At 39.3% G+C, this 24,134-nt stretch overlaps 1 protein-coding gene across 2 annotated transcripts; it reads right to left on the reverse strand.

The window, feature by feature from the left end:
- Nucleotides 1-145: 145 nt before the first annotated feature.
- LOX (lysyl oxidase) lies at nt 146-18,639 on the reverse strand (the record flags this gene model as incomplete). Of its 2 annotated transcripts, XM_082380393.1 has the most annotated exons (7): nt 17,613-18,636; nt 17,152-17,260; nt 15,856-15,993; nt 14,043-14,199; nt 10,562-10,657; nt 10,088-10,203; nt 146-6,932 (listed from the first exon to the last, which is right to left on the reverse strand). In XM_082380393.1, exons 1-7 carry the CDS (start codon nt 18,232-18,234, stop codon nt 6,926-6,928), a joined length of 1,245 nt encoding a protein of 414 aa, XP_082236519.1. In that variant the 5' UTR covers nt 18,235-18,636. The 2 variants fall into 2 exon arrangements, with proteins under 2 accessions (XP_082236519.1, XP_082236520.1); XM_082380394.1 differs by lacking the exon at nt 146-6,932 and having other exon boundaries at nt 10,084-10,203; nt 17,613-18,639.
- Between the last annotated feature and the right edge of the window lie 5,495 nt (nt 18,640-24,134).

Here is a 24,134-nt window from a genome sequence, read left to right on the forward strand (position 1 = left end):
GAAGGAAATGTTCCCTCTCTAAGATATCCCTTCCAGATGGAGTCTCTCACTGATGGTCAAAGACAAACAACAGGGAAGAGGGATAGTAGACGGGTCAGTGAGAATGGGTAGCATTTGGAGGAGCAAAATCTTAAAACAATGGCTCTTTTTCTTATTTGTTTTCCTCTTTGGATGGATTTTTTTTTTCTTTCTTTTTTTTTTTTGCAACTTCAAGGTGACTGGTTGAATAAAAAGGAACTAGGATCTTCTCGCACTTGTAAAGATGAGCTTCCCTCCTGAAATGCCCTACTAAAGACTTCATGAAATGGAAGGCAGGGTGAGAGTGATCATGCTCTTCAGACTTGCCAATAGGGGAGGTGAATAATCTTGAAAGGGAGAGCAAGATGGCATTACTTCTTTCTGGGTGAATAGTCAGCCCTTAGATACAGAGAATATTGGGTTCTCTTAACAGAAATTAGGTGGGTGAGTATTTTGGAAGGAAACGTTATGAGTTGAATTTTATAGATACTGATTTTATTAGTCTTTTTGCTGGACATAAATTGAGTGACTTGCTGGCTCCCAGTAATCTTTTCATTGACAATACCCATCATAACTCACCCTCTTCCTCTGGAGTTATCATTGTCCATGCCCCACCTTCCCCTTATACCCACACATGAAGCCAAAAATGCAGTCACGTGCTTTGGATGGGAGCAGCCATCCTCTTACTTGACTCTGTCTCCTTGACTTTGGTGACTTAATAGGGTAAAGAACTTGACTCAATTGGACCTGTCATAGTATCCACAATGACTGGAACTGACATTGGCACATGACCCGGACTGAGCCTATGAAATGCCTTCCCTTAGAATTTTCACACTTGAGTAACAGGCTAATGCCATTTTCTTTCTGATCAACAAGCTATGTTGGTGTGTACCCAGATCTGCAGGCAATAAGGTTTCCATCCTTATTGAGAAACTAAACTAAGAGAATGAAGTTGACACACAAACAGAGAAAAGGTAGCAATAATGTGGTCTTGATAGTATTTGATTTCCTGGTTCCATCTCTGCTCCTGAGGCAAACCCTAACTTGCCCCTCTTCTGTTTGGTTACATAAGCCTAAAAATTCCTCTTTGGAGTAATCAAGTTTAAAATATATTCCTGTTACCAGAAACCAAAGAGCCCTAAAACAAAAGTGAAGTGATCACAACTATCAGATTGTTTATATATCCATGAATCTTAGCCCCAGCATCAACCCAACTATAGATTGTTATAAAAGTTTTTTTCCTAAAACCATCTCACTGAAAAACTCATAATAATTGAAAATGGTTGATTCTAATGGTTTGCTATATGACAATGGTATAATTCACTAGTTTGCAAAAGACTGATTGGCAATATTGGCTCCAAATTTTTCAAGCTCCAAATGTATGCATTAGTTCAGTAAAGATACATGAATAAACATCTAGCATTATTGATTCATTTTTAAGAGGAGTTATCTCTTAATAGTTTCTATCATTGCATTTGTCCTTAGTCCCTGTTATATACAGTTGTGTCATGAACTCTGGCTTGACTTGGTATTTAAAGGAATTAGGAACTGGAAATATTGTATTTCTAACATTGGCAAAGACATGTTCTTGGTCATTGTATTGATGGTTCACCTTGTGGTTTGTGGCTATTTTTTCTCTCTCCAAAGCTGGTGCCTCTTATCAACAGTTTAAACAGCAAATTATTGGGAGCAAATTCTAAATACATGCATATATCCTTCCAAGTCATTCATTACCAGTTTTGTTTTTCCCTGCCCACTGTTGAGTACTAAGATTTAATTGAAATTTACTTAAGCTATGCTATTATGTATAACATAATAATTTCAATTATACAAAATGAATGAACCATGAAGAAAATGACTGGTTCATCCTGAATGTTATAAACAACTAATATGTAGGAGAGGAGAGATTTTAATTAGGGGTATATAAAGCTTTCAAGTTACTTAACAAATAAGAAAGATCTCTGTTTCCTTCTGAAAGAGAACATGATTTAGAAGCTGAAATAATCGTTTCCTTTGAAAGGACCCTATTTAACCATGCAGTTTTTTGGAAGCAAGGCAGGCAGTAAATTGGTGGGTTTCAGGTATTCCTGTGTCCTGCAGCACAAATGCTACCACTATCATACTTTAAGTAATTTGTAAATGATCTTATTTTTATGAATTGATAATTACTTAATATGTCATATTCCAGAGTTTTCCAAGAAGAAAAAAAAGCTTAACAGGATAACAAGTGCTATTTAAAATTAAAAAAAAAAAAAGACTTTTGTGGCAAAATAAATTTGAGAAACACTGGCTAACAAACTGGTTTCCTTCCTGCAGGACTTCTCAGAATCTTTAACATGGTAATATGTATTGTGAATCGCCACCATAAAGATAACATTTCCCATAGTTATTTTACTGTGGGGTTCTTTTTGAGTAGAGTATTTGTGAAACTAGAATTCCTTAATACATGCTTTAAGTGATTTATTCAACCTGTGTGTTAATTCCCTACTAATATCTGTGGCAAGGATTAGAAATATTAATAAATGAGTAACTTAAGGCAGTCAAAGTTTCTGACAGAAGGAAAAACCTGCCTTCTCCTATCTTTGGTTAATGAGCTAATAACAATGAACAGTGTCTGAAACTCAACACTGATGAAAGGTAAACATCTTTTACACTAATAACATATTTTGCCTTGAGCAGGTGAGGAAAGCAGGAAATTGGTGGTTTCCAGTGTCACTAATGTCCTGCTAATGTCAAATCTGAAAATTGCCAGACACAAGCCTACGTCTACTTTACCTGCAAGAGCTCCTTAAAGGTGAATTGTTCGTGGGTTAATTTTTCCAATTGTCCTCCCAAAACACTTGCCCACAGTTTGAGGCCTGTTCGTCCTCTCAGGTTACCAGCTTCCAGGCTAATCTGGTACACGTTTAAATAAGGATTACTATGATAGCAATGTTTTTCTTCATATAAATAATTTGTATCTAGAGCTGGATGTGTCCCCTGGGTGTATATATGCTCTTGTATATTTCTAAGAAATGCTAATCAAAATAGAGAGCTGTTATTCTTACAATGCTTACCCTGCATCCTTGGAAGTGGTTGGTAATGATGACAAAAGTTAGAATCTGTTCATGTATGATAGTTTCTTTTCAAAACATCAGCTAGATTTTTATCCATCACAGACAAGTTTCAAGTCATGTGAGCTCGTTAAACAATTTGTTAATACAAAAGGCAATTAAGCAAAACCACCAACCATACACATGGCTTTAAGATCCTAATCTAAAGTGAAATTCATATCATTTATTTATATGTAACAATAAATGACCACTCTAGACACTTGAAATCATTTATTCAAGGCATTTTTACATAATCTTGCAATCATAGTGTAGGCATATAATAAAAGAATGTGAGAGTGTAAAGAAGAATATAAAGCCAGTGTCTGGGCATTTAAAATAAGAGCTCTTCAAAAAAGTTAAAAATGCTTTACAACTAGAATTCCTGAAAAATTTGGGAGAAACTAAAACTTCATTAAAAACATTACAATACCAAATCACATGTTACTCAGTTCATAGCAAGCAGTTATATATTAAATGTTTATATCCTGTGAGCTAAGACAACACATTTTACATTCAAGTTGAAATAATTCAGCACCATTTTGGCTAGAAGGATAAATGAAATGCTTTAAGTGTTCAAAAGTGGCCCAGGACTTTTGGTAGCTGGGAATGAAATGTGGCTATTGATTGAACATATTGATTGCGAATATGAATTCTAAACATAAAAAATACAGAAAAGGGTAATTTTTACTTATCAGTTATACTGTTACTATCAAAACAAGCTATTTTTAAAACAAAATATCTTCTGACCAGAAATTCAATATTTTAACAAATTTGGTAAAGATAAATTCTTAGTACCATGATAATTTTAGTGAACTGCATTTCCTCTACAATCTAAGTATTGGGAACGTTTATGAGTGTGATTATCTCCTATGAGGTCAAGGAGAAAAAAAAAAATTGTTCATTATTAAAAATAATGCCTAGTGAATAATTAGATGATAGCAATTGTGAATAAAGTCATTATGTAAAAATATAAAGATTTCCTGGAAATAGGCAAGTTATGTGTTTGTATGTTATGGTTACTGTTGTGAGACTGAATCCTAGCCTCAAAGGTCAAGACATCTTTAATACAGACTGTGGTCTGAGTAATTATGAGGCCACTAATATGGCATGTGGAAGACTCACTAAGTTATCTTCCCATTTAGCCGACTTTTTCACAGTTCTTATTAGTTTAAAAACCAGTCTCTTTTCAGTACTCAACATTATTTGTATCATTTCTACTTCCTGTTTAAAAGATTTTTTATTTAGAATTTGTTAAGACTGGATTATATTTTTTATTTTATTAATGGATAAATTTTACCAGGTAATCATTATCTGTGGGTCTTGGTGGTTATTCAGAGAAGAGATTCCTTGAGGTTCAAAAATATTGAGTGTTAAATCAATACTTGTGAGTTATTTGGGAGTGTTTAGGGGTGGGGAGGAATATTTATATAAGGAATAAGCGAGAATCTTTAGCCTCTTAATTGAAACTTTTTTTTCTAAAATCAATGAAATAGTACGTGTTATATTTAAAAGGCAGACACTTCAGGGATTGGAAACATAGTTTTAACTATTAGTAACACATACATGCATATATCTATTCATTTTTAACTTTTTTTAAATAAAATATGGTCATGAAAAACAATAGTGCTTAAAACAGAAATTTTTTTAGACATGTACTTATGATGTTAAAAATGAAATAAGCTGAACCTCACGGGTAATAATGACATTTCAAATACTTATTGAGGTTAGGGACAATCATTTTCATATCCCAATGCCTAGCATGTGAGTGCCTAGTGTATATTAGGCCTTTAAATGATGATAGATGTACAGATAGATGGAAGGCCCATGGAATGATAGTAAATACATCTTCTCATATGTATCCAAAGGCCATGATATTAGCTAGTTTTTAGTATAGGGGTAAGAATCTTAATGAAATGATAGGTCTTAAATCTGTAGATGCCAGTCTGGCTCAGTATTAATACTGACAGTAGTTTTTGTTTTTAAAAAAGCAAGTATATTAAAATATCTCTGTTAGAAAAGATTACAATTTAAAAGGATCATTCTACAATCTTAAAACTAAAAGCAATTTAAGGCAAAGAGGTACATCAAAGAAGCTATTCCATAGCTCAGATACTAGCTCAGTGGAAGTTCTGGGTCTCTATCAAGCTGTCTGTATTGTCTCTTGGTAAGTGTGTGCCCTGGCAGATGAGGATCATGTGGCCCACTCTATCTGCCCTTGATTACTGTCCATCTCTAGCCCCTCTTGCCTTGCTAGGCACTCGTTGAGTGCAGAATGGTTATTTGTAGCTGGTGTTGACATTACAACTCTATGACATATAATACAGGGATGCCAACTCACTTTTAAATTCTACCTAATGTGTCCTGGCACTGGAAATACTTTGCTTGAGATTTTAATACTGGTTAAAGGAGGAAAACTTCTGCTTAAGCACCACTAACTTAAAAGTGTAATTTGAGTTCTTTCTGTACCTTTTGAATCTCGGAAAAATAGAAATTCTCCAAATTCTTTTGTGGCACATGGTTTCACAGTTTAAAATAAAATCACAGCTGTCTCATGCAACACAGTCCTTGGTTTTGCAGAAAGTTGTGTTTTTTTTCCTTATTCACCAACATCTCAAGTATATAATGCTATGCGCTTCACTAATTTGTATTATATTTCAGACACACACAAAAAAAACATGTATGACTGATTCCTGGATGACCTAGGATACTGTTCTTGTATCCATATACATTGTCATTTATTCTGGATAATTTAAAAATTTTCAGTCTTATCCTTTTTAAAGCTGATCATTTAAAAAATGTAGAAAAGTTGAAAATCCTAAGGTGTTTTTCATTAATATTTCTAAGTATTTTAGAGACAGTTGTGGTTTGGGGGACTTGTTTGAATGATTTTCATGTAAGCAAGGACACTTTTTTGGCTAATAGTTTAATATACTTAAATGCATACTATCTCTGGATGTATTACATCTATCATCAGAATGACTTCCCATTGACATAGCTGTCCTATGTATAGCAGTCCCCAGAACAGTAATTTTAAGAATGCCAATTAAAAGGTCTCTGCCCGTAGGAAAACTAAAGCATAGAGGGGAGCATCAACAAAGGTCAGACAGGAGTTGGGCAGCTCAATTACTTAATTCATTCCAAAACAAAAGCTGACTTAAGTCAGAATGAAATTTTACACTTGACAGAAAGAAAGGAGTTTATCTACTAATTTTAAAATGTAAACATAAATTTTATATAGGGTGTAACTATCTGAATACATATATTGCCATTTCTCTGCTATATAGTAATATTTCTTGACACCAATGGTAACGTGTTTGTTCCTTCCTCAGCACCAAATGTGTCCATATCTATTTAAACAGTAGGAGCCTCATTTCTAAAGTAATCTATGCTACGACATATATAAAGCCAGTTATTATTATGGTTCACTAAAGTTTCAGAACTTTAGAAAATTCTCAGTTTAAAATAATTTGGACTCATTCATTGAAATATTTTTTTTCCTTTTGCACTATAAATTCAGAAGGAGCATAAGAAATTTGGATTTCTTTGAAAGAGCCAAGTGTGCAATTACAGACTTGAAACACTGCATTAATTCACAAAGTAATGTGAGTGATAATATTAAAAATTTCCCAAATAATGCCGATTTAAATGTTCAAAATCCAGTTATGTGCTTTGTTACAAAACAGTCCAAACAAAAATTCCTTTGTTGTTTTCTGTTCTCTCTTTCAAAATACATGAATCCTACTGAAGTTAATCTATTTTTTCCCACTTCAGAACACCAGGTACTGATTTATCCATTGGAAGTTTTGGCTTGCTTTCTAATACCTAGATTAAGAAAACAAAATAAGACAAGTTATTAACCTGATAATACTCTGAATGAGTATAGTAGAGAAGTTTAAAGTCACCTTTTTAAAATATGTGTGTGTATGTATACAGATAGATGGATAGATAGCAATTTCCCTCCACCAAAGTGATAGTCACCTTCTGAAATTATCCATTAATACATTATTTTAATACTGATTTGAAGAAAGTGACTACGTCAGTAGCAGAAATTGTATGCCTGATACCTACAAACTTGATGTTTAGAGTTAAAAGAAACATCCTCTGAAACAATCAAGGCTAAAGCAGGATTTATAGGAACAGCAGCCCTGGCTAGGTGAGTTCACTCCATGCAGCAAGTGTGGCATGTCCACTAAGAAGCAGGTTCATGACCTCTGCACTGTCCTGCATTAGTCCTTTCCCAGCATGGTTCTGGATGTAGAATGTTACATTAACAGGCCAAGACTGGGTCAAAGCCAATAAATCTAATATTGTATTTATGTTGTGATCATAGATCCCCACGTAAATGAAATAAGAATCACTTAGTCCAAATCATAAACCATCAGTTTCCAAATAGTCATTTCTATGAAAAAAGAACTTAATCATGGTATCTTAGAATTGAACTGGGCCACAGAGTCACCTGGTTCATACGTTGGGTTTACAGTGAGGAAAATGAGGGAGATAGGACACATCAAAGGCACACACTTTCTTACTGGGTGGTTTTTACACACCAATAGAATGCTCTCAAATATTTGATTAGCATGAAAAACGATCAGTGAACTAAGAGATGATGTGTCTTTAAGAGTTAAAAAAAAATTACAATAACGTTACCAAGGGAATCACACACACACTTGCTTACAGAGCCATGGACTGACCACATGGCTTTAGGCAAGATACACACCTTGCTCAAGAAACTTCAAAGACTCCCCGTGGCCACCAGGATGAAGTTCAAACTTTTTAGCTTGCTCTTCAGTGCTCGCTTTGATCTGGTCCCAAATTTTCCATTCTTTTTGCCCATGAAACTTATGCCTTAGCCAGACTAGAAGACTTGCTTTTCCAAACATGCCCTGCAATTTCTTCTTGCCATGGAGTTGCAGGTGATGTTGACTCCTCCCAGCATGCCCTTCCTTCCTTAACTCTCTCCAGTGCAGTCCTCCTCAGCCCTCAAGGCCCAATTCAAATGCTGTCCTAAAGCCACTCCTGAATCTCAGCCAGAGAAAATTTCGCCTTCCTCTGAACTCTGATCCCTACCAAGGGAGGCGAAAGTGAAAGTCAAAATATAAGAGGTGAGCATCATTCTAAAGGTGAGGGTTTCTTTTGCAAGTCAAGGTTTCTGTACTTCTCCCATGATTTTCCACTCGTAGAGAAGTATGAGCTCGTTATTTTATTATAAATCACTACCTATGGGTCCTTTCATTTTTTCATATTTTCATCTGATCAATATTGCTCATTAAAATTTTACATCAACCACTCTTGCAATTTATAGTCAGTGACAAGTGGCTAAAAAAAGAGAAAGAAACTATGCTGGAACAAAATAATTTTTATTTGTTCTAAATATCTAGCAATATCCAATTCAATGGATTCTACTGATGACAAGCAAGACACCTTCTATACAACAACAGAATCACCTCACCAGACCTTTTCCTCACGGGAGGGCAGCAGTTGTACCTGAGAGTCACTTAGCTTATTGTAGCAGAGGTCATCCTGTTTTGACTGCATTTTATTTTACCCCCCACCATGGAATTTTCATATTGTATCAAAAATGAAAGTGCCAATGAATACATAATGAGTGAATAAATTAAGGAATTATAAAAATTAAGAGAAATTAATCCACTTATTTTAAATTATTTTACTTTAAGTTACTTCTCTTCTGGGGATTTTCAGTTATACAGTGATCAGCTCCACACAATATGGGCCACAAACAGCCAGGTTTTCTGTATTTTAGGCATGTTCAGAATATATTTGATAATCTTCTTTCAGTGCTACACCTTTGCTGTCATAGACTACATCTGTCTCTAATGCTATGATGACACTTAAAAAGCACAGGCTTTGCTCCTCTATGGAAATAAGGAAAAGGCTCCCCTCCAAGGTGAATGTAGCCCAATCCACTTTAAGCTCCACCTTCCTTCTGGCTAGGATCCCCAGTAGTGGGCAAAATATGCACAACCAGATAGGTTTATCTGTACTTTGGAAAGCCCACAAACTACAGGTTCATCTGCAGCAACCACTGTCCTGGTTTGTGTAGCAGGGAGAAATTTCTATAAATTTTAAGTTTCTAGTGTAGCTCTGTTATGACACCTTTCTGCATGATCCATGGGCACTGACTGGTGCCTCTCACATCACAGCAAAGCTGACATGTGTTCAGTATCACTCTAATGATATTCTTCTGTTGGGAAGGTATCACTCACAGGTGGCATATGTAGTTAGAATCTATAACCCAGCATCACTAGAGCAGGCAGTGCTTAAGGGGTCAGGGTGGGACAGAGAGACAAGAACGCAAAACTACCCTTTAATTCCTCTCATCAAAGCACCACACCTGCAATATTTATGTGCTGGGATTCCTTCTAAGATTTCATTCAAAGAAGGGTTTCAGGACTAGGAAAATTATGAAGGCACTTCCATACAACCCACCTTTTGCAGGGTATTTCCCTATTACTTGTGTTTGTAGAACTCAAATATGTGAAATCTTGATTTCTACAGAACAGGTGGTCTGACCTCTTCAGCTGCATACTTTAAGACAGTCACTTTCAAAGTGTACTTTGAAGAACTCTAGGAATTTCTTCAGGGCTCCTTCATGGACTATGGGGAAGAGGCAGGAAAGCCAACTCTCTGGGCTCCCACAAGGTTATCCACCCTGCATATTGCATATTTTACAGACTCAGCTGCCACAGGCTTTGAGGGTAAACAGTGTGTTCTGTGTCTTGTCTTAAAAGCTAAGTTTCAGGGTGATAAAAACCTGAGTACATCCCCTCCTCCATTCTCTAGCATTATCAAAAAAAGATCAGCTCTAATTATGTCATAGTACAGACTCTACCGTTTTCTACCTTTGGTCTATTTTACAAGGAAGCTGCAGTAGTAGTGAAAACAGACGTGTATAATGCCTATCAATGAACTAAAGCTCATTGTCAGGAGAATTACTTAGCTAGGCAAATAGGACTCACGGTGAAATTGTGCAGCCCGAGGCATACGCATGATGTCCTGTGTAGCGAATCTCACAGCGGACGACATTGTTGGTATAGTCTGACTCAGGCACCAGGTAGCTGGGGTTCACACTGACCTAGGCAACACAAGCATCATCTGTGTTTCAGATTTGATCAACAGTGTTTACTGGTTAATTTCTTCCTATTTTCACAGGGCTAGAACGGAGGCAATGTGCTCCAACTAAATCAAGCAGGGAGGGGGTCTAAGTTAGGCACGTGGTTCAACTCTGGAGAAGTTATCGAAGGAGGCTGTATATTTTTCCCTGAAGTTCTTTCAAATAAGAATTTTTAAAATATAGCTAGCTTGGTTTAGAAGTACTTCTGGAAGATGTATAATTGCTTGAAGGACCATGATTATTTAACATTGGAATCCAGAGAAGAGGCCCGTGAGTTGCAACTGAAATAAATTATGGGTACATATTCAAAGGTCTCTACCTTTAGAATATAGTTTCCGGGTTTTACATCTGTAATATCAATCCACTGGCAGTCTATGTCTGCATTATAGGTATCATAGCAGCCAGGACTCAGCCCCTGAAACAAATAAAATGCAAAAATTAAAAAGATGGTATATGGCTAGAATGTGCTAAAGAATATGCTTATTATTTGCAAATTAAATTTTAAGTTAGTACTTACAAGAGTTTGACATAAAACTATACTTATATTGCATCTCCTTTGAGAAGTATATATTACTCAGCCTTATAGCACCTCCAGCTAAAAAAAATACAGGACTAATATAAGTAGTAGTACATCTCGCTTCTTAAAATTGTCATAAATCACTAGTGATAAATACAATCTTAGTGACAAAATAGGCCTCTACCAAAATTCTTGAATATTACCAGTTTAGGAATAAAGGCCATGTAATAATCAACTTGACTCAAATATCTTGTTATCAGTGGAACTCTCTCCAATTTCTCTTCTTGGAAATTACCTTCCTATACTCTGAATACCCAAGATACTCTGTGTATAGATTTTATGGTATTTATCCTTCTCTCCTCTATATTAAAATCATACTATATAAGAATATATCTAACTAGAGATTGTAAGCTCCACAAGGACAGAGTCTATATTGCATTTTTGAATAGTTAACACTTATGAAGTATGTATTATATGCCAGGATCAATTAAACATGTTAAATATATAAATTTAATTCTCACAACTACACGAGGCAGGAGGTAGTATTAACCCATTTTACAAATAAAGGAACTGAGGCACTATAAGGTCAAATAGCTCACCCAAGAATATACAGCTAGTTAATGGCTGAGCTGGTTTTGAGTATAAGCATTTGGGGTCCAGGGTCCCTGATTGTAACCACCACACTATGTTCTTTTTCACATCATCATTGAATATTTTGTTGTATTAAAGGGATGATTGCCACATCAACTCTACTTGCAAAGATATTCACTTCCATAAGTAAATGAGTGCCTTCTACAGGCTGAGAAGAGAAAAACACCACTAAGATATGGTCCTTGCTCTCCAGAAAGTTATAGCCTGGTGAAATTTGCTCAAATTGGAGTCCATAGGTATATTCTTGATTCCACTGGTTCTTCATCAGACGTTTTAACTGTCGTATTTGCAGCCTAATAGTAGTCAAAATGAATTAAAAAGTATAGGCTAGAATCATTTAAACTCAATACCACGATTTAATTTCAGCACCCAAAATTGTTTGGTGCTTAAGATCACCTTGGTCACCAGAGAGATGGTAGAATCATCTAAAGCGTGTTCTACCAGTGCTGGTTTGCCTGTGGTTTGATTTGGGAAGAATGGGGGAGAATTGTGCTCTCATACAGCACACAATAGTACAGATAGGCCAAACTCAAAAAGTACCTTTGCCACAGCAGTGAGAACCATTTTCCCACTTTGGTCCATACCAACTTGTGATCATTCGTTAACCTTATGTTGAGTAGTAAATATATTATGAAGAATTTTCCGTTTCTGATTTCCAGCACATAATTCTGATTCTGGCACATAATATATATTCAGTAAGTGTTAGCTATCATTGTTGCTACTACTACTACTACTACTACTACCACCACCACCTTCATGGCACTGTAAGGGATTCACTGGATTAGATGCCCATTTAAGACTCGTTTAAATAATGCTACAATGCTTATCTTACCTTCAAGTGAACAAAAGAGCTTTAAAGAATGCTGAAATTGCCACTTTACCTTACTCAAGTGGCAGAATTTAAGTATAAGCTTTGATTATTGGAACTGGCAAACAAAAGAGTTTTTCAGGGCAGTAAGCAAACAGGCATTTCCTGTATTCAAACTTTTAAAACTTTTAAAAAAATGTAGAACCTTAGCCAAGGCTGTAGAGATTAACTATTTGGTTTTAGCAAAACATAACTGTTTGTTACATAAATTAATGAGGTTAATGTAACTTTCCAGTTTCATATATATTTAATATGTAAATTTGTTATCTAATAACTTATATGAAAGTATAAATGTAAAGAAGTCACATCTAGTATTACTTTTGGATACATTTAAAAACTTTATAATACAACTAATCTAAGTCAGTACTGGGACTTTGTGAGAATTTTTTTTCCCTTTAAATGAAGCCCATGTTCAAGAAACACCAGTCTAGTGGAAAACACAAATACATTAGTCATTTGTAGTGTAAGACCTAGTGAATAATGGTTAAATAGGACACAAACGGAGGATAATTAACAAGAAAGCTACCTAGCTGATTCACTTCCTTATAAACAGAAACTAACACACCATTGTAAAGCAATTATACTCCAATAAAGATGTTAAAAAAAAAAAGAAAGCTACCACATAAAAAGAAGTAGGGTCACCCCCCACGGAGCTGGGGGACTCATATGCTATAAACACCTATAATCTTAGATTCAAATATTTCAGCAGTGAGCTGTCCAGAGTGCCTCTTTTTCTAAAGGAAGAGAATAAACTCCAGGTCCGCTGCACAGGCCGGGCGCTGGGGGACTTGGAGATCACTGAGTGAAAAGGGGACCTCTATATACACATATGTGTAATGTGTGGGTAGGTTACATCTCTTTTGCTTAAAGACTAAGTGCTACCCCAGGGCGGGAGGAATTGAACCCTTACCCCTCCAATTGCTATGATGTTCTAAGCTGAGACAAAGAAGCAACGATAACATTTAGGTCACCAGAAAGCTTCCTGCCACAGCCCTGGAATTTGCTTCCCAAGATGCCAGCTGCTGATCCTTTTGTGCCCTGAGTTATGTACATTCACTACTCCCTGCCAAGATTTCCGCTGGAGTAAAATTATAATGTCCTTTTACAAATTAGGGTTTCTTATGGAAATACTGGCACAGCTTTTAAATGACACACATTTTCCCATTATAAGACATACAAACTGCTTAGGACAGCACTCTTTTTAAAAATCCATCCAAAGGACATCTGACATCAATTATACTGTAGGTTTAAATATATATGCATGGAGAAAGAAACTGTGTTCTTCTGCTCTTCTTCAGATGATTAAAAGAGACATTTTTAGAAGTACTTTTTAAGAAACTTATTTTCTGGCCTTTTGCTAATCCCAATCACCATTCTATTTTTAGTTTAATAGGTAGAGGGAGGAATAGTTTTGCAGGTGACAAAACAGAGATAGCTTTTCTACAATTGCTTACCAATCAAGTTAAAGAATACAGAATGAGTGCAGAAACTGGAAACCATTAGGATTTTTTCAGATAATAAACTACTGCTTTTCACTGTAGAACATAACAGGTAGGCACACTGACTTTCTGTGATGATGAAATACTTTAAAAGTAATTTTGGATCATCAAGCCATCTCTTTCCTTTTCCCAATAATTTACCATATGGACTAGATGACCCCCTAAATAAAATAGTTTTTTTACAAAGACAGGCTGCAGGAAAGAAAATAGAAGACTGTTTTCTCTCTCAAGCCTGTGGGTTCTTGATTCCAGGTTACCATCCTACCTGTGTGTGTGCAGTACATGCAAATCGCCTATGGTAGCCGTAGTCACAGGACGTGTCCTCAAGACAGAAACTTGCTTTGTGGCCTTCAGCCACTCTCCTCTGGGTGCTGGCATCAAGCAGGTCATAGTGGCTGAATTCATCCATGCTGTGGTAATGTCTAATGTCCCACACAACACAGAGACAGTGGTCAGTAACATACAGAGAAAGCAATGAGGATTCTAGATGACATCCCCACTGCTTCCCGCACTTGTTTTCACATCAGAATTGAGATCAAGTTGATCTTCTTAAAGGTAGATTCATGCTAGATTTTTTTTCCAGGACAAAAAGTCTATCAAAATTGTAAGGCTTTAACTCTGCTACTAGGAAAAAAAGATCTACTTTTAGTATTTTGCTTTTCTATTTCACCCTGTTTTATCTTTGAATATTAAATAGAGATAGATAGTAAATTATCTTTGTTTAAGTGAAACTTGCCATATGTCCTCTAGTATATCTCCTTTGGCTGCCACTACCGATGCTTCATTCCAAAAAAGAAGAGCACTTGTCTCTTGGGAGGTTTCTGTGAAATTTTAAAAAACTGTGTTCTCACACGTTTAAAATCCTTACTAAAATGCAAAGGAGAAATAAAGGCATGTTTTATCCACCATTATTATTTAACTAGTATAAACTTTTATTTAGAAATAATTCTATTTTATCAGCAAATTAGGTGCTCATATCTATTCTCCTCCTTTCATTAAAGTGAAGGTGCAGAGCTGTTCATCTTCTCACATAAGGAAAGAACAAGAAGAAATGGCTTGAACTATAGAAAGTTTAAGGGCACAAAACAGGATTTCCTGGCAATAAACACCTAGGCAAGTTACCAAGTCAAACTATAGAATTACCTTATGTGAAAATATTTAAATTTAGGATAAAACAAGCAACTACCTTGGGGTTGATACAGGCCTTTTAAAAGATTGAGGCAGGCCCTTCTCAGTTCATGGAGTAAATCATCTCCATCTTTCTTTGAGAACGGTATCGGAATCCTTTTCATAATGTGTGATCTTTATTAAATGCTATGAAATGCTACCTAACTGTAGATGATCTTGACTGTAATAGGCTTTTTTAGAACTCTTACCTGTAGTGTATTGGGATAAAATTCTAGTGAAGCTAATTGCTGCATCCTATCAACAGTTTTAATAAGCTGGGCTTAGAGTTTCCAGTTTAAAAGATAACAGGATATAGTAGTTGATGTACTATCTTAAAGATAGATTTCCTTGATTATGTCAAATTACATAGAGAGAAATTCTAAATGTAAATAACAGCAATTTTCTCCCTTTGTGTAAGAATTTGTCATATCAAGAATCACCTGTAGGGCTTCCCTGGTGGCGCAGTGGTTGAGAATCTGCCTGCCAATGCAGGGGACACGGGTTCGAGCCCTGGTCTGGGAAGATCCCACATGCCGCGGAGCAACTAGGCCCGTGAGCCACAACTACTGAGCCTGCGCATCTGGAGCCTGTGCTCCACAACAAGAGAGGCCGCGATAGTGAGAGGCCTGTGCACCGCGATGAAGAGTGGCCCCCGCTCTCCGCAACTGGAGAAAGCCCTTGCACAGAAACGAAGACCCAACACAGCCAAAAATAAATAAATAAATAAATAATTTAAAAAAAAACAAAAACCCATATGGACCCCGCCCGTGTGGAGTTACAGTCCAGTGGGAGACAATTAATTAAACAACTAAATATATAATTAGAATTCACCCTTATTTAAAAAAAAAAAAAAGAATCACCTGTAAAATGAAAAAGCAACTCAAAAGTACCCAAGAGGCCCATCCACTTACTGGTGACAACTGTGCCATTCCCAGGAATATCTCGGTCGGCTTGGTAAGAAATCTGATGTCCCTTGGTTTTTCACTCTTTGGGGAAATCTTAGCAGCACCCTGTGATCATAATCTCTGACATCTGCCCTGTATGCTGAGCTGTGATTTTGAAAAAAGAAACATTATTATTTTCACAGAATATTAACTAAAGACAAAATTACAAGCAAAACCTTTCCATTCTATAATGGTCACTACCCCCTTCCCCCAACTAGGCCATCAGTTCCAAGAGACCAGGGCATTTTGCATACATTTTTTTCTTAAACAGTTAAATAAGATGTAAAGTGGGGAAGTAACTCTAATAAAAGAGTATTCCCAGATTAGATAAATAATTTAGTAACTATCTTTGAAACAACAGCATTACTGTAGTAATATCATAGGGAATGCAATGGTGTGTGGTGCAAGACTCAAGAATGAAGATGATGAGCTTGGATTTCTTCTCTTCTTTTAGCTGGACAGTTATAAAGGAAGTGGAAGAAATTTACAAAATAATTTTTTTCTTATTTATTTTGTGTGAATATATATATTTAAATACTATTGATGACCTTATTTTACATTAAAAAATATTTTTATGCGTCTTATCAAATCATCTTTTGCTCCCTCTGCTGGTTTCCCAGCAGCAAACTCAGGGAATTCCATTCCCCAAATTGCTAAGATTTTATTTTAGGACTAATGCAAAAACAAAGCTCTTGCTCATGCTCTTATTCTGGCTGAAGTAATACCAAAATAACTAAGTTAATTGTGGCTTCAAATAAAAGAAGAAAACTACGACGCCCAATAAGGGGCGCCGTACTGGCAAAGTGGCTCCCAATCTTTTAAAGGGGTATTGACAAGCTCTTCCATTACAGTATTTTTTCCACGTTATAGTAGTTTAATAAAACCTTATTGGAAACAGTTGGCTCCAGAGTTTAAGGATCTTGGAAAAAGAATAGGAGACATCCCCCCACACCACCCCCGCTCCACACACACACACACACACACACACACACACACACACACACACACACACACACACACACACACACACTCTCTCTTCAGGATAAGGGTTTGTTTCATCTCCCTGACTTGTGCCACAGTTTGAAAGTCAGAACCCACAGAAATCTTCACAATTAACTCTCCATCCAGGTCAGCATGCCCAGGAGAACACATTCCACTTCCCAGCTCTTGTCTGCACGGAACAAGAGCGGTCAGAGCCAGGCACTTGAGCAGCACCCCCCGAACCAAGACGGAGGAGCTGGGCAGAGGAGATACAGCGGGTACCTGGCCAAGCAGTTTTCCTCCGCAGCGCATCTCAGGTTGTACATGGCCGTCTTTTGCACGTACGTGGACGCCTGGATGTAGTAGGGGTCGGGCACCAGGTCCGGAAGACCTAAACGTCAGCCAGGCGATAGGCAAAACAGTGAGACAACTCAGCGGCCCTCACCCTGGCTCCGGGTCCCTCCAGGTCCCTTACTCCTCACCCTTCACCCAGCCGGACTGCGGTTGTAGGGCTGCGGCTAGCAGAAGAATGGGGACGCCCAGGGCTGCAAAGCAATGTGGAAAGAAAGCAGGAGGGGCCAGGCGCGCGGTTTGCACCAGATTCCAGGGCTGCCTCTGCAGGAGCAGGGGGAGGGATGGGATCTGCATGGACTGAGGCCTGCCGCGCCCAGCCAGCCACGTCGGGGAGCCACAGAGTTGGGGAAAGGGTGCGCGGGTGTTTCCGGCGACTTGGGGGTGCTTACCATACTGGAAGTAGCCGGTGCCATATCCGGGCCGGTACCTGCTCCCAGGCCTGGGCCTTTCGTACGTGTCGTAGTAGTTGTAATAGGGGTTGTCGTCGGTGTACTTGTAGGGATTGTACGGGTCGTCGCCCACCATGCCGTCCACGTCCACGCGGTTGGGCGGCCGCAGGTTACTGAGCGCCGGGAGCTCTCCTGGCGCCGTCTGGTTACCGGTGCGCTGGGCCCCAGACATCGAGTAGCCAGCTTGGAACCAGTGGCGGGCGGCGGGCCTGGGGCGGCCAGCTGCGGCTCCGGACGAGCCGGCCGTCCGCGCCCGCGCCGCCACGGTGCGGTTGTTGCGGAGCAGCAAGATCGGCGTGCGCAGCTGCGGGGCGGTGGCGTTGGCGGCGCCCGGGGCGGTGGCGCCCGGGTCCCGTCGGCGCTGTGGCTGGTACTGCGCGCCCAGGCTCAGCAAGCTGAACACCTGCCCGTTGTTCTCCCATTGGATCTTCTGGCGCCAGGCGCCCGGAGCCGGCGGCTGCTCGCGCGGGGGCTGCTGGTGGCCGGCGGACGGCGGGGCGCAGCGCACGAGTGCGCAGAGCTGCAGCGGCCCGAGCAGGAGTGCGGTCCAGGCGTAGCGCATCGCTCCCTTTGCTGGATTGTCCCCGCTCCGGGAGGACGTAGCTCGGAGAAAAAAAAAAAAAAGACGGGGCTCAAATCACGCGAGGGAGGGAGAAATCTTCAACTAGGGAGGCGGACTGGGCTCGCGTGTATCTCAGTCCCCACCAAGCAGTGCCAAGGGTGGGCTACAGACCCTCTCCAGTAAAGGCGGCTGCTGGGACGTGGCACTCGCCTCTCTCCTCTTTCTCAGTCCTTCTGGAAGGCGACGGGGAGCGGCGTGGCGGCCCCGGCGAACGGGCAGTGTCTGGAGTGAAGGAAGGAGGAGAGATTTTAAACTTTCTGGCACATTTGCAAAGTTACACAAGCCGTTCTGGCCCGGCCGCCCCTCCGCTATTTGTTCACGTAATGTGATTGGAAACGTGCAAGGCGGACAGCTCCTCGCCTCTGCCCCTCCCTCCCCTCCCCGTCTTGTCCTCCTCCCCCCAGACACGTTGCACAGGGAGCGTTAAGGGGAAAGAACAAAACGGAACACACATCCTGAGACACACTCGGCTTAATCTGGGGCGAACATGCAGGAATTTCAAAAGACTCAGACAGGCAAAGCCAGCCAGGCCATGGGGCGACGCCAAAATATGCACGAAGAAAAATGCTATTAGGTCACCAGCCCTGCAGAGGCGGGAAGTCGGGAGGTGGGGAGGGTGCTGGGGGCGAGAGTCGGGGATGGGGGAAGGGGGGAGGGGTGGGCGGAGGAATGATTGTGACTAACTTATCCATAAGGAGTTAACCACACAAATTTACCAATGCACACGCGTCGCTTTTATGGGAAGCGCCTTCAGCAAATAAACCCCAAGATATCAAATTTTGTTTTTCTGTGTGTAGGTAATATGAGAAATGGGTTACAAATTTATTTCCTCCAGTGAATATTTTAATAACCAAAAGTAAAATTTTACAGGGAACAAAGCCAGCTAACGCTGAAGTGATGAATAAACCTGTCTCTTTCAAAATGCCGGCCTGAATTGTGCTTTAAGTGGAAGTGAAGAACCATCTTTCATTTCCACAGTGTCTCTCAGGAAGTTTCAGTAAAGGGGGCTAGAGCAAGTCTGCCTTAGCACTCAGAAGGCAGTTTCAAATATGCATTTCATCTGATTTTTTTCTCTTTATATGTTTAATAAGGAGGTTTGACTTTGGATTAAAAAAAAAAAATAACCATTTGTTAAATGTTGAAAAGTCAGTAAAGAATCCTTTGGTGTTTGATTGATCTTCCAAGCTAAACAAAGAGGTTGATGAAGAAACCGCATAGCACAGGGAGATCAGCTCTGTGCTTTGTGACCACCTAGAGGGATGGGATAGGGAGGGTGGGAGGGAGGGAGATGCAAGAGGGAAGAGATATGGGAACATATGTATATGTATAACTGATTCACTTTGTTATAAAGCAGAAACTAACACACCATTGTAAAGCAATTATACTCCAATAAAGATGTTAAAAAAAAAAAAAGAAACAGCCTTGGGTTTCAGATTTTGGTAAAGAGAAGGGAATGGGAGTGGCCAGAGGAGAATGTGTAGGAGGATGTGGGTAGGAGGTAGGTAATTCTGACTGGAAAGGGATGCTTAATGGACGAGTTGTTCACATGCCACTCAGGGTTTGGGCAGTGCTGGAAGCATTTCAAAGAAAAATATTTAACGGCTTGATTTAAAACTACAGTCGGAACCAGGTTTTATTAACCTTTTAATTGGACTCATCATTGATTGGGCCGTTGTCTAGATACACTTCAATATTCACCTATCACTGTTGGTCTCTGTCTCTTGATGATTAACCACCACATTTGGGTTGTGTTGTGGACCTCTGCTGATTTGACTGCCCAACACACATTTCACTTGTTTTCTGGTCAGAACGACTGTATTTTCCTTTTGGAAACTTCCCCTACCCAGTTGCATGGTGGGACTGACTGAGCATTCATGAGACTTCCCCCACTTCAAGCGGTGGTCATTAGACTCAAGCATGGCTAATCAAGCCATCTCCCTAGAATTCAAATCTTGAGCAGAAGTACACAAAGGTCAGAAATGTGGGAGCCCGCTCTTCCCGCTAGTAAAGAAAGTTTCTGTGAGTTGTTGCTACACAGATCCCCCTTAAGGTGTCTTAGGCCAGTACCTTGGTTCTTCAGCTTTTCCTTCCATTTTCCCACTGCATTCCTTTGTGGCTTAATGTGGTCAGAATCAATTTCTGTTGTTTACCACTCAAGAACCCTGACTGACACTAAGGTGAGGGTTGGCTGGTTCTCTCAGGTAATCAGATCTCATGATTTTGAACCCAAGGTGATGCGTTTTGCTTTTACTGAGTCAAGTTAGATTTGATCTGCCATGTCCACACACCATCCTTGATCACAAACGGGTGTCAGGTGGAAGCTTGCCTATGGATTGCCAGATCTCTTACTTAAATGTTGAAGATAAAAATTCAAGTGCAAATCCCATGGATGATGGCAGGTCAGCAGTGCTATCCCTCTGTATGAAGTTCAGAGACATCTCTAGCTATCATGTTATAGACTTGCGGCAGAACTTAAACTACTCAATTCCCCAAACGCACTAAGAGAAGGAGTAAAAAGAAGAAGCAGGTGTATATAATTTGGATGGATGGGCCAAATTATAGGAGAATCAGGAAGGGAGAGAGTGTAATTATCTCTCATCAGAAAAATGTTCTGTGTTCACCCATGAAGAGCTCATTCGCCAGGAAAGAGAAGCCCACAACTGCTAGGGCTTGACCACACATTGCTGAGGGAAGACCTCTGTTATGGAGTTCAGACTGTCAGAGTGGCAGACCAGAGTGTCCCTTAATGGGAGGGTAGAAAATTTTTCCTGGATCTTGGATAAAATACTCTTGCTTCCAATCCTGGTGTTTACATAAAAAAGCTGTGTATCTTTGGACAGCTGACTTACTTTCCCTGGCTCTTAGTTTTATGTAGGATTCAAGGATTAACTCAAATCCTTTCTAAAGTATTTTCCCTGTTTTAAAATCACTGATTTTTGTGAATAGCCAAGTAACTCCAGTTACTTTCAATTCATTCACTATAATGTTTCATTATGATTATTAATGTTTAATTGAATAACTCCTTTAGCTGGACTTTAAAGCTTTGGATGTATTTTATGTGTGAGAGTGTGCAGACTGCCATTTTCCCTTTTTACATATTTCCCATCAGAAATTCAGTGTACATTTGTTTTACAAATATTTCTTGAATACAGTTATACTGTGAAGTGTAGTATACCGTAATGGTGATTTGCACACCTGGGCACTCAATGAACGTCAATTGATTAACTCATTATCAAAATTTATGGCTGAATGAAGTTCATCATTTTTTTCAAATTTGCTCCAACAGACTTAAAAATTTCTTGTCAGAATAAAATAACTAGAATAGTAATGTGTGCACTATATATTTTCTTTTAAACACACAACACTACTTTAGGGGGGAAAACACATTACCCTTTGTTTTACTTCCTAATGAGATGTTTAGTTGCTTTTCTTTCTCTTGCCCTTTCTCTAAACTCTCTCTGCCTTACGACTCAGCCAGCTGAAAACAACATGTGGCTAGCACATTGGGGACAAATAAAAGTGTTTGCAACCCCTACAAGAGACAGTCTAGCCACACATTGTGCCTTCTGTTCAATGACAAAGCTATTATTCACAAAACTGGAGAAACTACAGTTCCTTCTACTCAACACTGAAATAATCATGAATAATGACAAGAATAACTGCAGCTACATCAAGACACCTTTGCTTTTAGCTTTAGTAAGATCCATAGCTGATTCCACTTTGACTCTGAGATCTTCTTTTGTTGACAGTTCTACAGTATATAGCATAACAGGAAAAGAGATGGAATGACGCTATTTTTTTCAAGGTTCTAGAATATTGATATCAAGAATTTAAACTGCAGTGTCTGTCACATTGCTTAAGAAGTGAAAGTTGTTGGGACTTCCCTGGTGGTGCAGTGCTTAAGAATCCGCCTGCCAACACAGAGGACACGGGTTCAAGCCCTGGTCCAGGAAGATCCCACATGCCACGAAACAACTAAGCCCATGCGCCACCGCTGAGCCTGCACGCTAGAGCCCGCGAGCCACAACTACTGAGCCCACATGCCACAACTACTGAAGCCCGTGTGCCTAGAGCCCGTGCTTTGCAACAAGAGAAGTCACCGCAATGAGAAGCCCACGCACCGCAACGAAGAGTAGCCCCGCTCGCCACAACTAGAGAAAGCCCGCGGACAGCAACGAAGACCCAACGCAGCCAAGAATAAATAAATAAATATTTTAAAAAATTTTTTTAAAAAGTGAAAGTTGCTATAAGACTGTTCTGATATTTGTAAACTGTATTCATATATGTGGGATAATTCATATAAGTGGAAAGTAGAGTTACACAGAAAGCCAGAACACTAATGCCTTGGTGGAAGGACTCTGGGTTGAGCACAGATTCTTTAGTTTGGGGTTCAGGAAGCTCATACAAATGTCGTTCATTGGTAGACTAATGTTCATATGTGCTTTGGTGCCATGCAGTTTGAAAACATCACAGAGAATAAAATCAACAAAGAAAGTGGGAAGTTGGAGATGTGTAAGTGAGAAATGATTGAGAAAAAAGGTAGGCATGATATCCAACACAAGGGAGATGAATTGAGAGGTGAATGAAGACACTAAGCACTTTTTTGAAGGTAATTTAGAAAGGAGTACAGCGTGAACCAGAAGTCTTTGAACCAGAAATCATCTTACTTAGGGTAAAATGGAGGAGAAGAGCAAGTTAGTTTTGAAGTTAACAATGTGCTTGTGTTCCCTTCACCTCGTTCTTTTTTTTTTTTTTTATTTTTTATTTATTTTTAGCTGTGTTGGGTCTTCGTTTCTGTGCGAGGGCTTTCTCTAGTTGCAGCGAGCAAGGTCCACTCTTCATTGCAGTGCGTGGGTCTCTCACTATCGCAGCCTCTCTTGTTGCAGAACACAGGCTCCAGACGCGCAGGCTCAGTAGTTATGGCTCACGGGCCCAGTTGCTCCGCGGCATGTGGGATCTTCCCAGACCAGGGCTCGAACCCATGTCCCCTGCATTGGCAGGCAGATTCTCAACCACTGCACCACTAGGGAAGCCCTCACCTGGTTCTTATCTTCTGCCACATACCACTTCCAGGTACTCACTCAAATATAAAAAGTGGACTGTTGGTACACACTTGTCTCTGTGTCAAGGCTGAAATGAAAAAAAAACTGTAAACAGACCGGATAGAAGAATTCCAGAAATAATGAATTTTAAATATATCTTGTTTGGTTACTTATCCCCTTGGGCCACCTAGGGAATGGAAAAGTGGAGCTTAACCCTAGGGAATGGAAAAGTATTTTTTTCTAGTGTCTTTAATGCATATTCATATGTGATTAAGTGAATAATGTTAGTCACTATAACAAAATGGGAAGATGAGAAGGGGTGAAGTTATGATAAGAGAATGAGTCTTTGAAATTCAGTTAATCAGAATTCAAAGTAATTTTGTTACAATGACCACAAAAATATGGGATCAGCCTTATTTTTGGCAAAACTGCCTACAAATGAAGTCCAAGTGATTCGATTGGACGTGATGGACTGTCCATGACAAAGAATCCACTGTTCTTCATGCCATGAGTTGTACTAGGGTCATTCTTGTTTTTAATTGATATAATGAAGTGTGTCCTTTGGTTCATGTCCTGCCTTATTTGCTGCTTCTCAGCTCTCCCTGGATTCAGCTTCACTGTCTCAGAACCCTAAAAGTTATTTAATACAACCTGGATATGATCCTCTGAGATGGTGGGATAGAGGTCAGGAGAACATTTATGCTTAACTAAGGTGTCCCCATCTACTTGTCACATGCTATGACTGCAGTCCACCATCAGATTGTCTTCCCTCTGCTTTAACTTAACCCAAAGTGCCCT

This window comes from Balaenoptera borealis (genome assembly GCF_965194805.1).
Source record: "Balaenoptera borealis genome assembly, chromosome: 2".
NCBI classification, from domain to species: domain Eukaryota; kingdom Metazoa; phylum Chordata; class Mammalia; order Artiodactyla; family Balaenopteridae; genus Balaenoptera; species Balaenoptera borealis.